At 38.0% G+C, this 15912-nt stretch overlaps 1 protein-coding gene across 3 annotated transcripts in view; it reads left to right on the forward strand.

Annotated features, from left to right (window-relative positions):
* The window catches only part of LOC116984660, a 147717-nt gene that overhangs the window by 107155 nt on the left and 24650 nt on the right, over nucleotides 1-15912 (forward strand). For all 3 annotated transcript variants that reach the window (XM_033038948.1, XM_033038949.1, XM_033038950.1), the window contains 3 exons: nucleotides 4896-4961; nucleotides 7543-7642; nucleotides 15418-15570. In XM_033038948.1, coding sequence (XP_032894839.1) covers nucleotides 4896-4961; nucleotides 7543-7642; nucleotides 15418-15570 — 319 coding nt within the window. The remainder of the gene's footprint in view (nucleotides 1-4895; nucleotides 4962-7542; nucleotides 7643-15417; nucleotides 15571-15912) is intronic.

Consider the following 15912-nt stretch of genomic DNA (forward strand, 5'->3'; position numbering starts at 1 on the left):
GTGACAATAGATATTTTCACTTGCGGGAGAATCGCAAGAAAGAGGACATGTCACAAAATAAGGGACAGGTTATTTTAAACTGAGGTGTGCAAAGATTTCTTCTCTCCGAAGGTAATGAATCGCTGGAATTTTCTGCCCTCGACAGTGGTGGAGCCCAGATCATTAGATATATTTCCAATGAAGGTAGATAAATATTTGAAAGCTGGCACAGAAGATCAGCTATGATCATATTGAATGGCGGGACAGATTTGAGGGACTCGGTGACCTAATTTGGCTCCTGTTTTCTTGTGCTCTTGTGGTAGATGGGCAGATCAGAGATTTGGCAATCACTAAACTGTGACCTTGCAACCACCAACACTAATGATCTCTCACCAGACCACTGGCAGCTGAATCTCCTGGCCCCTGCATTTGTGGGTGGCCTCATGTTCCAGTGATTCAAGCACCACTGAGCATTTGTGACACACCTGAAGCACCGAATGTTAGGATGCCTCAGACTGAGTGAAATTGCAAATAGGAACGGGGTTTCACGTTTAGTCTGGAACTCTAGGGATAGTGGAAGTGCAGCACAATGAGGTGTGGGCCAGGGGTTGGTGAGAGGATACCAGAATGCAATTTTAACCCTTTTGAGAAAATGTATTGCAAATCATTTAATTACATTGTTGTGTGTGAACTGCATTAAATTCATATTATGCAGGTCATTTTATAGTTTTTGATATTGATATCACATCAGAAACATATTAGCATATGATGACTGTGGAATGTTCTAATATCTTTGGATTTGAATTTAAATGTTTATCCTCTGAAGGAAAATTAGTTATTTGAGAAAATTAGTTATAGATGAACTAAATTCCAATATTAAGATGTTCAAATGTTTTCAATGTAGGTATTTTTATTTCCCAGGACAAATATCTCAGTAATCTGCTGAATGAGGCAGAGAATTGTTGGAAAATGACAGAAATATTAACATGAATTGGCTGGGATCTTTTAATATTCTCTTTGAATGTTTTCACTATATGAAATTTAAAATCTGCCAAATATCTTGAAGTTAATTAGCAGAATGTGGGGTGAATAAAAAATGGGATTAATCTAGGATTAGTGTAAAATGGATATTAGATGAGGACTAAATTAGCTGAAGGGCTGCTTCACTGTCATATCACTATGACTTACATCAATTAAGTTGATTGAATATCACTTGTATTTGTTTCTGTAGCTGATCTATGGTACCTTTTCACTTGGGCTCAGGTATATTGAGAAATGGCTTTTTTTGTAGGATGGTTTTAATGCTGAAATCATTAGCACTTGTGAGGGCTTGTCAAATGACATTTTTCACTAACCGATGAAGGGCAAGTTGCACAAAGTCCACTTTGTTTTATGGATTTTATGGGTTGGCTATGCCCAACTCAGTCAGGTGTTTGGCCAAATTTTCAAAGAATACCAAGCAGCACCTTTTGCAACTTTAACTTATCATTAAATGGTAGATATCAATCTGGAATTGATGAAGCAACTGAAGATGCTTGAACCTAGGATACAACCCTTTTAAGCTCAGACAATTAACTTCTAATATTAAGGGTAGTCTGTCTCACCTTTGGAATTCAGTTGTTCATTATTATACCAAAACTGTAATGAAATCTGTTCCATGATGTACTCAACTATACTTTAGTGAACAGGTTTTTGGTAAGTCCTGTTTGACAGCAGGGTTGATGATACCTGCAATAAATTTGCTGATGACAAAAATTAATATTTTGGGGTTGACAATTAATTGAATTGGAATTGCCTTGCTTTTTCTGGATGGGACAAACTTTGGAAATTTTCCACATTTTTAAAGGTTGCCAGCACCGCAGGACAAGTTAGTTTACTGGAATAAAATGCCTCAAGGCCCAGGAGGTTAACTTTATATTTTATTATTTTATCATTTTCATATTTGGAATATTAGAAAAGTAAAAGTCTTACTACTGTACTTCGATATATTATTGTGTCACAAAAGGGGTAGTCTGTAAACACATACATTACTGTATTTGGTTGCTAATTTGAAATTTAATAACACACAAGGTCAAGGGCAAGGAATAGTGTAAAAATAGACTGTTGGCTTGATTATGACATGAATGCAACTTGATAAGATCCAGGCGTTTGTACTTGTTCTGGAGGATCAGAAGAGCTGTGCCTTTACCCTAGATACAAGTAGTTGCTATCTCAGTTAAATCTGCATTTAAAGAAAACAAGGTTTTTTTTCTGTGAACAATATGGGCATGATAATCCTGAAAAATCGATATTGTGTTTGAACAGAATAAGAGTGACACTTCTGTAAATCAACTGGTCCTCACCTGGATTCACCCATCGCTCACTTTTGCCCCACCCCTTCTCCTTACTTCCACCTATCTCCCATCTACTGCGGTCTTAAGGGCTCTGACCCCAATTGCTGTTAGTGCGCTTCCCTCCACCGATGCTACCTGGCCCACAGTCGTTCTTGCAGTTTGTTTTTTGTATGATCTATTACAGCTTCACTTAATTCCAATTCATCATATACTTTTTGAATAAAAATCATTTAATTCTACATTGTTCAAATGAATGTATTTGTGTCTTTTTACAATACTTTTTGAATAAAAAACATTTAATTCTACATTGTTCAAATGAATGTATTTGTGTCTCACTTATGGGTTGGCGGCGCGACCGACGTCGCAGCGGCCTCTGCAGTCCGTCTGTCTTTTTTTATTTTATTGTCCTGTTGAGTGTATAGTTTGTGGTGGGTTTTTGACTGTGTATGTGGGGGGGGCGGGGGGGAAAACTTTTAGATTTCTTCCCTGTACGGGGACCCGACCTTTCCCTTTCGGGTCTCCGTTGCCGTTGGGGCCTAGCACCGTGGAGCGGCCTCCAACCGGAACGACAGCTCAAGTCACGGAGCCTGCGGAGCTGCGGACCTACCATCGTAGAGCTGGCCAGCTTCGGAGCGTGGAGAGCTGTGGTGGCGCTCTGCTGCGACCCGAATCCGGTGGATGGTGACACTGGGAGCTCGCGGGTCCCCGGTGGGAGACCGCTTTGCGGGGCACCGGCAACGGCGACTTCTCCCGCTCGAATTGCGGGGTTGAAAGTGACCTGGAGCGGGGTCTTACACCGCCCGGCGCGGCTTTAAATGGCCGCAGACTTGCTAGCGCCCGCCGGGGGCTTTGACTTTGACTTCGGGAGAGGAATGGAGAGACAAGACTTTGCCTTCCATCACAGTGAGGAGGAGATTCACTGTGATGGATGTTTGTGTAAATTGTGTTGGTGTGTGTCTTGGTTCTTTTCTTGTATGACTGCAGAAACCAAATTTAGTTTGAACTTCATGTGAGGTTCAAATGACAAATAAACGGTATTGTATTGTGTACTGGAGAGATTTTGAGGAACGAGATTATTATTCAGGTTTTTACACCATTACACTGTTCTTAACAAAAATCTACCCATCATGTGAAACCTTACAAATAACAGATATAAATTAGATAACTTCAAGACCGAAAGCCAACATTTTTTATCATAATAGACACATTTTCATTGTTTTACCACCATTTTGGACACCTGCCACATTTAGTCATGAATATTTAATTCATAAATAAACTTCATATGGCCCCTCATACATATACTTTTTGAAAATGATCTAGAGAAATATCTTCATCAATACCAGGAGAAAAATACAGTAACATGTCTGGTATTCCACCTAGCAAAGATCCTGTAATGGTTGTTGTGTTTGGTGTCCATTGTAAGGTAAACCATGGAGGCTCCAAACCTCTAATGCTTTTCAAAAACCCAACAAGGTATCATATGGTAGTAGCGATTTTTGGGCGAGTTAATTATTTTTTCTTATTTTCCAATTTAATATATCAAAAACATTGTGGTGTCAAAAACGCAACGACTGTTTACGATATATTTTCCGATTATTTTAAATCAAAAAAAAAATTTGGGACATAAATTGGTCATCAAAACTAAAACTGAGCCAATCTTCAATTTGGCAACACACTGTCTCTTGTTTACCTTTTGTATGGACCAAGTCGCGAACTTCATTCCTTCATGTCAACTTCCGGAAGCTCCGCAACGATCGTTACGGAGACATTTTACTTGCTAAAACAATCAGTCCACATCAAACCTTCTGACAAATCATCGGCCATCGATATAGCTCAAATCCATAAGGTAATGTACCATATAGATCACGTTGGTGAAAATGCTTGGGTTTCGCTAATAATGTAACGTTTGTTTTCTGGGACACCAAACCGTTTAGTGTCCACCGCAACGTACGTTTGTGTGTATGATGTGTAACGTGCGTTGCAGTATCCACTCGGATGGATGCAGTATCACCTACATGATCAGGTGAATGAAGTGGAAACAATGTTTGCAATTTTAATGTTCCATGTGGTATTCATAAACATAGAAAGGAATAAGAAATACGTGCACTTACTGTGCTAACCAGGTCACTGGTGGACACCATGCGCCAACTGTTACACGAAATGTATTTGTGTATTCTGATGCCATTTTCGGAAACGTGCCATCAATATGCTATCTTTTCTTATATTTTTTGTTGATACTATGTTAGTCATGAACCCAATAAAATGCTTGTCAACTTTTTTGAATGAATTTGAAATTTGACCCCCTTTGTCACATTATTGTGTGCAGTATTGTAACAAGACACATTTAGAAACAAATATATATATGGGAAGCATTTTACCATCATGGATCTATAGATGTACAAATCATGGTTCTGTTTTCATTATAAAAACTAATTGATTTCCTCATGTTATTTGTATTTTTTCAATTCTTCTAAAATAAAAAAAGATGTTGTTTATAGAGTGAGGATTGTCTGCTTTCTGATTGATATATCATAGAATAGCAGATATTCCAGTTTATGTTATGTTGTGAATTTGACATTACAGGACAAAGAGCAGATGTCTACAGGAATATACACCACCAAGTGGTTCCTGCAGTGTTTTATAGAAAGAGTAAGTCAATATTTTATATCATGATTTATTCATTTATTTATAAATATTGTTTATGACACTTTATAAATATTCTTGTTTTGTTTTTGTCTTTTTTTGTTTTTTTGTATGCTGTTTCATACTTGCTTTTTGTTTTTATTCTGTTCTAAATAAATAAACAAACAGATAAATAAATAAATAAATGATTATGGGATGGTGCTTCAGAGGAAGTTAATATAAAGACTAGAGCAGACTGAAACCAATTAGAGATTAATCCTTAATTAAACTTTAAACTGAAAATGTAGGAGATTTACCTTTCATTGTGCATGAATGTGTTTGAATGAAAGCTACCAGGACACCTGTAAACACTTGACTTGGTGCATAGGTCGCTACAGTGGCATACAGCACCAGAGACCCGGGTTGGTTGTCAATCTTTGATCAATCACGGACGGTTGTGAATCTTTGGAATTCTTCCTCAAAGGGTGGTGGAAACAGATTTCTGAATATTTTTAAGGCAGAAACAGACAGTTCTTTGATAAGCAACGGTAAGAAAGATTACTGCAGATAGGTGGTAATATGGAGTTGAAACCAGCCATAATCCTATTTGATGGCAGAACAAGCTGAAGGACCATTGGTCTGCATCTATTTTGAATATTTAAATTATTTACATAATCTCAATTGCATTTCTAAAATTTGCTCTAAATAATTCCCAAGTGAATGCATTGCATAGTTGAGCAGTGTGAAGGTAATGTGGTATAATATCAACGGAGTAGAAATTGATTTCCTTGGAATTCGGCAGAGATTAGTGTTAAAATGTGGAGAGCAGAATATTGCTCAGTTTTCTAGATTTGTAGTTTTTCCAAATTGAGTATTACAGCCAATTATGCTAGATGATAGAATGTAACATTTCACCTCTTCAAAATTACTATGTTATGACTATATCAGTTTTCTATGTCTCTATGTTAAACAGGCCTAAATATACATATCATTTGCTAGTTGTTCTGGGGAAGATCACCAATTATATTCACCTGATGGAGCAGCTTGTCTTTGACATCCTGGCCTGCACAATGCCAGGCAGGAATGAGCAAATGTCTCATGCTTCACTTATGAAAATGTACACAATGGCCTTTCATTAAATTAGTTTTCTCTACTAGTCTCACCCTCTCACACCTGAAGTCACATCAGCCACAAATATCAGGGATCTTATTGAGAGTCTAAGCTGGGGAGAACATGGAGGAAGGAACATGAGCAATAAGATGCATGTTTTAATGATGGAGAATACGCATTTAAAAGAAACTACTCAAAGAGCTCGACGGGTTAGGCAGCATCAGTGGAGAAAAATGGATGGACAATGTTTCTGGTCAGGACCCTTCTTCAGACTGATGGAATACAGAGGAGATAACTAGCAGAAAGAGGCGAGAAGAAGGGGTGGTGCAAGAGTTATCAAATGATGATGGGTGGATGGTTGAAGGGTTAATAGCAGATTAATGAATATAAAATAATAAAAAGGTGGTGATTAGTTGTTGGGCTGTTTCATTTTTCACTGGTAGAAAATACATTTTGCCGAGATGTCATCAAAGCACGCATTGCACTTATCACTTAACATGAAACATGGGGATAAAGATCCAGAATAATTTTTCAAAATCAGGTGACCTGTTCGCAAAGGACCCATTACATTTAGTTGCACAAAAAACCTTCTAACTCATTATTTCCAAATCAGGTAATGTCCGTTTGCTATCTTAGACATTTTGTATTGACACACTTTGTCCAATCCTGGAAAGCATTTAATAAAATAGACCACCCCTTTTCAGGATGAAAGGAAATAATATTGGTAGCTAAGAACTTCTGTTAAAATTATGTTATCATAAATCTAGTTTACTGCTGTTATATAAATTATTTGTGGATAATTATTTGAGTCCATATGTACTGCAATTTAAGTTGGTACAGTTTACTAATTTTAAGATCTGTGAAGCTTTATATTCTGTTACATTTCAAACTTGTATTAAAACAAGTCACAAGGTATTTTAATAAATCAAATTTTGCTAACAGAATTGTACAAAAAAGCTAGTAAAGGGACATATTTTGAAAACATTCTTGAGCACATTTGCTTAACTGAATAGGATGTCAAGTGGTCATAAGTTCACAACAAATTTGTTTGTGTAATAGGATTAAGTTTAATGTGTAAGAAAGAACTGCAGATACTGGTTTAAAGGGAAGATATACACTAAAAGCTGGAGTAACTCAACGGGACAGGCAGCATCTCGGGAGAGAAGGAATGGGTGACGTTTTGGGTCAAGAAGAAGGGTCTCCAGAGATGCTGCCTGTCCCGCTGAGTTACTTCAGCTTTTTGTGTCTATTTTAGGATTAGGTTTAATGTTCAGTTGCGATGGTGATTCAAATGCATTATATTAAACATACATGCCAGTCTGAAGTCTCCATACAGATGCATGCATGGTTTGTATATGATGGCCTATCATTTTCTCTCTCATTAATAAAAGTGCTAAACTGAATAGCTTGCCTAACCCTCTAGTCTGAGTGATTGTGTCTCGCTATTAAATGATCATATTTGAGGTAATGTTTATTAATTTGTTTAATTATCAAACAGACACCATTTACACTCACGCTGCGGTTATGGGATATTTACATTCTGGAGGGAGAGAAAGTGCTTGCTGCTATGGCATACACCATCATGAAACTGCACAAAAGTAAGATGATTGCTGTTTTTTTTCTTGATGTTTTCTCATGAAGAACTTTAAATTGAATTAAAGGACCTGCATGCCAGAAACAAGTTGAATCAATTATTTGACTCATAGATTCTGGCTGTAGTTTTTTTCTAACAAAAGTATTTTCTATGATTCTTCCAGGAAACAGGGATTGTAATACGGAGCTCATTGTAGTGCAAGAAAATGAATACATGAAAATATATAAGAGTTTCCTGGAACAATCAATACCACTGTGAATTTATTTCCATTAGTGCTAGAGAGAGTAACGTAGGACAATATAACGTCTCCTCTTCCTGCATTTACCTCAAAGAGGAGAAAAAACTGTTGTGATCATTGTGGTGGCACAATGATGCAGCAGGTAGAGTTACTGTCTCATAGCGTCAGAGATCCAGGTTCAATCCTGACCTTGGGTCTTGTCTATGTGGAATTTGCATTCTCCCTGTGACTGCATGGGCTTCCTCTGGGTGCTCCAGTTTCCTCCCATATCCAAGTTTATGTTAATTGCCCTTGGCGTGCAGGAGGTGGATACTAAAGGGAAACATAGAACTACTGTGAATGGGTGATCGATGGTCGGCGTGGAGTCTGTGGGCCAAAGGGTCAGTTTCCATGCTGTATCTCTCAATTAAAATTAATTAAAGAATGACATATTGAGCAATGACAAAGAAACATTGAGCATTAGTGAAGGTAACTTTGCAGCTAAATTCAACCTTTTCTTAAATGGACAAGAAGATGCTTAGTGCAAGAGCTTGCATTGAAAGAAATAAATGTAAAGTAATGAATAATAAATTTTAAACTAATCAGAAGGAGAAAATTCTTTCAATTTACTTTGTAATTTAATTTGCCCGGTCTGTATGAATTTTCAAGTCCCCCCTGATTGTTATATATGTTTGCTACAAGTTGACTTATTACTTAATTAAATCTCTTTCCACTTTTGTTCTTGCTTTTCGAAGGCTTTGTGAAGCACTCAAAACTTCTTGCTCCTTGTTATTTGCAAACTTTATCCATAGTAATTCTATTTCTTATTTTTCTCCCTTATGTATATCATATTTTTATTATTAAAGCTATATTCCTTTATTTCCTTTTTGTTTATCCTTTCTAAATAACAACCCCTACCCCTTTATTCCCTACTTTAGTGATCAAGCAACCGTGCCTCTAAGATGGACATTGAGTCAAACCCATTCAACTTCATTTGTCTATTCATCTACCTTGTTACAAATGCATTTTACTTTTAAAAACACAATTTCTTGGGTAATTCAGCAGGTCAGGCAGCATCTCTGGATAGGAGACGTTTTGGGTCTGAACCCTTCCCCAGATTGATTGTAGTTGGGGGAGAATGCTGGAAGAGAGGTGGAGGTGAGCAAAGCCAGGCAAGGGGAGTTTTGATTGGCAGATGGATGGACAAAGGTCAGATGGGAGGAAGAAAAAAGGTGGTGAGATAAGGAGGAAAGAGGCATGAAATGAGGTCGGAGTAAGAGATAGAGGTGGAAAGGGACAGGGGAAAGGGAGGGTGGGTTAGTGGGAGAAATGGGTGTGCATCCAAGTAGGCAACAGGGAAGAGAGGGTGGGGGAGGGGTGAGTGTTGGTAAGTTACCTACAATTGGAGAATTCAGTGTTTATACCTTTGGCTTGTAAGCTATCCAATCAGAATATAAGCATATATTCCTCCAGTTTGAGTGTGGCCTCACTCTGGCAATGGAGGGGAATTCAAAAAAATGCTCTATTGCTAAAGACACTTGAAATCAAATGTACAACATTGAAAGACCAGCAGGAAGCAGAGGTTGAATTTTAAAGTAGAGAAGCCCAGGAATTGAGAGTAGGTCTAAAAATGTGCTGCAGTTAGTCAGCTTATTGCATTTCATTTTATATTAAGCTACATCTGACCAACCCCAGTCAGGCAGGAGGATTGGCCACTTCATGTATAACTCCTTATATAGCTCAATAACTCATTCAAAGCAATATCAATCTATGTATAGAAATTTAAATTTGGGTCCGTAGGTTTCCTGGTCCACCTGCAACTTGTCCGTAAAACTAATTCACCCGTGAACAAAAATGTCTGAATTGTAGCAAGCAGAGCATTTTCAGCAGAAAAATAGACATAAATACTCGCATATCCTTACTGACCTTAAGTATGCAAAGTACTTTATTTAACATCTGCATTTTGGAGCAGGTGAGGTCTGACTTGCATTTTGGAGTTCTGATCTATCAACTTAACATGGATGTGGGTTATGATATTTTATGGAGAATTCCAATTGAGGATTAAATTACCAGCACAAGCATCTGCAAAGCAACATTATACAGCTGACTGTTCCATAGTTTTACAAGCGCATAGTGAAGCAAATAGGTGCACCATGCAGCATTGTCAACTGGCAGAGGATAATTTTCTTCAACATATCAGAATATTAATACATGCAAATTCATTATTTACATTTTGGTGTCTCTGCTTTAAAGATAGTTATCAGTCATTTACTCCACAGGACTGTGTATACTAAGTAATTGAGTATATTTGTGGATGAGAAGAATAAATCTTTGGACCATAAGGGATTCAAGAATGGTGGAGATATGTGGAATGAGGCAACATAATTATTTTACTCATGTTTACCGAATGGCAAGAGAGACCCGAAGTGAATAGACATATGCCTGCTCCAATTTCTTGTATTATTTTGTAGGTTTGAAATTATACCTCTAAATCTTAAATTCAGGCCTCAAATTTTCTAAAGTTTGGAACATATTTACTTAACTTCCATATCTTGGAAAATAAATTATCATTATCTCCAGCAATCTAAATTACATTAACATTTTGTTCGACCAATGATGACACATACATGTAGTTTGATTCCAAAGGGTATTGGAAAATACAATTGTCCAAATTAAGGTCTTGTCATTGAAAACCCACTGAGGCCTTCCTGTGTTTCTCGTGCAATTTACTCATTAGAATTTGCTGCTTAACATTGTGATCTTTCAAGCAATTCATTTTCAGGATGTTCCTGCTCTTATCGATAAAATGTTTCTTCTATTGCATTCTGTTTATTCTATGTTTCTTCTATTCTATTCCTTCTCAATGCAATAGATTGTTGGCCCAAGTACCAGAAGATGTTTACAATGATAAGGGGAATTTAGAGCTGAGGTTAGAACCAGGACCTTTGTAAGACATGTGACAATCATTTTTTGTTTGTGCCCTTCTCACCACATCCTCTTCTGTTCAAGCAATTCTGCCGCAATGCACAAAGGTTATGTTTCATAAATATGTCAGTTTTCTCAGTGCTTGGTCATACATTCTACTTACAGATGAAAGTATAAAGTACAACATGACTACTAGCCAGGGCTTTGCTTTCTCCAGCAATTATTATCATTTTTGAGTTAGTGAATTTTCACATTTTTCAACTTGTTGATGAAGAATAGCTATAAGAACTTTGAGAATTTGGGAATAATACCAAATCTGTCAAAATTGCATCTATCTTCATACAAAAAAAAACTCTCATTCCCTACCTACGAACAACCCCGTTGTTTTAAATGTACAGCAAATATACTTGACCTGAACATCCTGCCAATGGCAAACCACAATGCTCGTTGCTGGCCCACAAGGTAAGTGCAAATTTGCTTCTTGAAGCTGTCCAGGTCTAAAATAATGACAGGATCTCACACAAAGCAATCAACAATCTGGAACTAGATCAGCTCAGGAAATAGCAGAAAATAACTTTGAAAGATAGAAAAGCCACAACACCTAACATTGTCAGACTTGGAATCTATTGTTGGTGGGAGGGGGGGTTGGAAGAAAGCTGGAAAAGGGGAGAGGTAGGACAAAGCATGGTAGATAATAGGTCGACAAAGGCACATTTTATTTTGAAAGGCAGATGGTTGGAACAAAGGCCAGAACAGAAGGCGTGAGATGGGTTTGAGGTGCTGCAGATTGTGAAGCCAGAGAGAGCAAAGCAGGAGAGGTGGTGGTGGGGAGAAATAAGTGGGAGTCCAGGTGGAACATAGGTGAGGGAAGGGGGGGGGGGGGGGGTTGAAGAGAGGGAGGAGGCAGGGGAAAAATGAGGGGGGCAGTTTTAAACGGTGTATAGAAATTTATTTTCATAGCAGGTTGTGAATCTCTGGAAAGCTATGTATAGTTCACAATATCTCCCAATGGATGGAATCAACATTGTGATTCCGGGAGAAACCCTTTAGCCACTGAGATGACATGATCGAGAACTATCTGGGTAATGACTTTCACTGCAGCAGATATGAAATTTCTGTGTAGTTGCAGACTTTCTTTCTTGAACAGTGTCTACTTCCTTGAAGATTGTTATGCTTCAGGTAACTTTGCTTCTGAGGCCTCCTTTTTTTTAGTTGACATAAGGCCTTTTGAACCTACCGTTAGTCAGGAGTGATGGCCAGACTGGTTGGAATAGGATAATGTGAGATGTAGTCAAGGCCACTGAGGTCAAGAACCGACATGGTTGAAGAGGTCTTTTGAGTGCCTCTTCCAAGGGCATTGAGTGCCTCTACAGTATACCTTTGATCAACACCCACATGCTTGATTCTTGGCCAGTTGGAACCTTAAATGTTTGGATCGCAGAACTTGTATATATCGTGGCTGTCAATGAACTGCTGAACCTCTTGCACACTCTTCATCCATTGTCTGTTTGTTTGCTCAGAGGTTACCTGCCTGACGTCTGCCTTCGGGTGCCTGTAAAGCTTTTTGTTGCCAAGATGAATATCAAAGCTAGTGCAGGAACACCTTATGCAACTAGCTCCTCAATATCTGGGTCATTCTCATCATCCGAGTGCTTGTTATTCTTGATGGAGAAACGAAGAATCTCATCTAAATGCCAATTTTGGTGCACTACAAAGTAGCTTAAAAGCTGTGAATACCTTTTCTGAGAAGTCTATCTTTAGGGACCTTGAGGACATCAATTATGATATTCTTTCTGTTGATGTTCATGTTTTGAGGCCAGGTTGATGATGATAATAATAGAGTGGATTAGATGGTTGCCAGTTTAACATTCATCAGTACCTGTCATGGTTCAAATGACATAATCGCAGTTCTTTACACAGACAATAGTGTAATTTAACTGGTGCCAGTGCTTGGACTGCACATGTTGCCATGATATCTTGTGCTTATCCTTCTAATGAAGTATGGTGTTCATCATCATGAGGCCATGCTCCAAGCATTTGTGTATAGAAGGACTCGTTGGCCTCGCCTAAAGCTTCCAGACTCAGTTTTACAGTGAGTCAAAAAGTCAGAAGGTATTCATTAATTCTGCATATAATGACCAGCTCATTCTTAATAACAAAGATTAGCTCATTCTTAATGACAAACTCCGGTTCGCCCCTCCAAAAGATATACCTACTGCCTTGTTCTTTAAGCTGATTGTCGTCTCTGACTCAGTGCAAAGATGTTGATGTCAAACAATCGGAGTTCCAGAATTATGATAGCATGGTGGTGTTCAGGTGTGTTGCTTTTTGGATAGACGTGCCACAATTTCCACACAGTTTTCAAAGAGCAGTCTTGATGCAATTAAACCAACTGGAGACCAGGCTGTGCTACATAGGTATGATTGCTCATACACTGGTGGGCATGGGACAAATGCACATCTGTGGCAGAACATGGATATAGTTAGCATTTCTTTAATTCCATGAGTGCAGACAAATTAACCATATGAAAAATAATGGATTATGAATTGAAGGGAACATGCAAAGTCCTTGAATCCAGCATTAAACTTGTTTGTAATGTGCATTCCTACTAGAGAGGGGCATGCATATAATGACTGCTTCTATTGGTGGCTTTAATATTTCAACTGCCTTGTTGAAGTAAAGAAATGGACAGCCATGCTAGGTATCTTTTCTCTTTAATAAGAATATCTGTAGGAATTGGAGAGCCGTACTTCCCTGATTCAGGTCTTCGTTATCACCGCATCGTTATCCCACTTGGCTATTTGCACCTAGAGCTTAGCAGACTTACTCAACATATACGTTGTAAAATACCAAAGAATTGTTTTGAGTTCCCACTTGCCTTGACTTTACCACAAAGGTTACACACCTTTCAGACAGTATCACGTAAATATTTGAAATAGGGGACATGAAGGTTTTGGCACGTTCCCTAATTTTCTTTTGCATCAGTTTACATTGTACATTATTCCCTACTTTATATAAACGTTGTGACATTCCAAAATTATTAAGCAAAATTGAATTATTGTAGCGGCGCCTGCTGGCGCACGCAGGTATCAAACCCGGCGTTCGGAAGCCGCGGTCACGGGCCGTTGTTTTCGCGCGGTTTCGCTTTCGCAAGGGCAGTTGATCAACTGACCATCGTGGTGGCCAGTCACATGTGTGTAAACCAGTTGACCAAGAAACGATTTTGTAATAAAATCTCTTTAAATAAACTGGTCGTCGTCTCTGCACCGCTAAATTATATTAATTTGTCATCTGGAGAAGAGAATTGTAATTATTTTTTTAAATAGCTATTTTCTGTGCTCTGAAGTCGACACACGCAGCTTACATTACGGCAATCCAAGTTTTATGTCCCTTGCCAATCTACAGTAGCTTTCCTGAGTAATTGGTTATTTAGTAGAGAATTAGTTCATTTTCATCTCTCATCATAATGTATGTAACTCCAAGTGTATCTATAAACTGCACAAATGACATTGCAACATTGTTGTGGCACATATAGTTTGACAATGGGTGCCTTCAGAAAAGGTTTAATTTAGAGATACAGCATGGAAACAGGCCTTTCGGCCCTCTGAGTCTACGCCAACCATCACCCGCACACTAGTTTCATGTTATTCCCATTCTTGCATCCTACACAATCGGGACAATTTTACAGAAGCCAATTAACATACAAATTTGCACATCTTTGGAATATGGGAGGAAACGGGAGCACCCGGAGAAAACCCACGCGGTCACAGGGAGAACGTACAAACTCTGCACAGACACCACCTGTAGTCAGGATCGAACCTGGGTCTCTGGCGCTGTGAGGCAGCAGCTCCATCACTGCACCCTAGGTTCTATTCGCTATTTCCAGATTGTGTAAATGTATTTGAAGCAACATTAAAGAAACCTGCAGTTACTACACTGAGGACAAGTTTGGGATAGTGTTGTTTGTGAGGATAAGAAAAGACAGAGATCCAGGTGAAACAAGAGAAGCTGGTTCTCTGAACAGGAGGACATATGGGGAACAACAGGACCAGAGAAATCCGCAATACACTCGTGTCCTGGATTGTAACAGTGCAAATTAACTTGCATAGAACTTTTGGAGCCAACAACATAAGTTAAGAAGAAATACTTCAGTCTCATGCTTGTGGCTGAAATATTTACTCATAACTTAGCTAGGAGTTAAAAATGTGAAAGGTGTAACTATCTGAGATGTTAAAAAATATTTCTTAAAAAATAACCAAAATGTTGGGTAGAAGATGGATCAGTAGGTAACTATTGTATGCTTTCTGCGTACTATCTACAATTTAGCTAGTCTTTTGCAGTCTTTTATGTCTCCATAACACTATTCTTTCCTGATGTAATGCATGATTACAGATTAATACATAAATCTTGCTTTTATTAGAGATGTCAGTACAAATTCATGATTGAATATTGGTCAATTGAGATGTACTGAGTTTTTCTAGGATGTTGATAAAGTGCCTGGTATTGATTACTCCTGTTTATTTAACACAAATTTGAGGTAGGCATTTCACAAGCTGTTTTCATATATAAAATCATAGCTGTTGCATTACAAATAAAATAGCAATATTTGTTAATGAGTGCATGTGTTTTTGAATCAGAGCACCTTGTGAAGATGTCATTAGAAGATCTCCGAGAATTTCTTCAGGAAATTATGTCTAAAAACTTTCATTATGAAGATGACGTTGTTATTGATCAACTGGAAAAGTCAATATCTGAACTTAGAAAACTAAAACTTGAACTTCCTCCACCAGGTATGTAGCAAATCTGTTTTAAGAAAATTTGTGAAAAGCAGAAAAATGCATTTTAATAAATTGTATATTTAATTTCCATAATTTAAAATAATTCCACATTTCTGCTCCTTCCGACCTTTGATTAGCTTTTTGTTACCACTCATCTTCCCATTGTGTGCACTGTGCCATATCAACTAAGCTACAGAGCGAAATCCAGGTTGTATGTGTATGGCTTTTGCTCCAAATGAATGAATTTCAGGCGGTGTTCTTTTTCCAAAACGAGAAAATAGTCTTCAATTGGAATCTTGTCAGAGAGTTTCCAAAGTACGAATCTTAATATAGATAACAGGATGCATTGACATA

The sequence above is a fragment of the Amblyraja radiata genome, chromosome 20, assembly GCF_010909765.2.
Source record: "Amblyraja radiata isolate CabotCenter1 chromosome 20, sAmbRad1.1.pri, whole genome shotgun sequence".
Taxonomy (NCBI): domain Eukaryota; kingdom Metazoa; phylum Chordata; class Chondrichthyes; order Rajiformes; family Rajidae; genus Amblyraja; species Amblyraja radiata.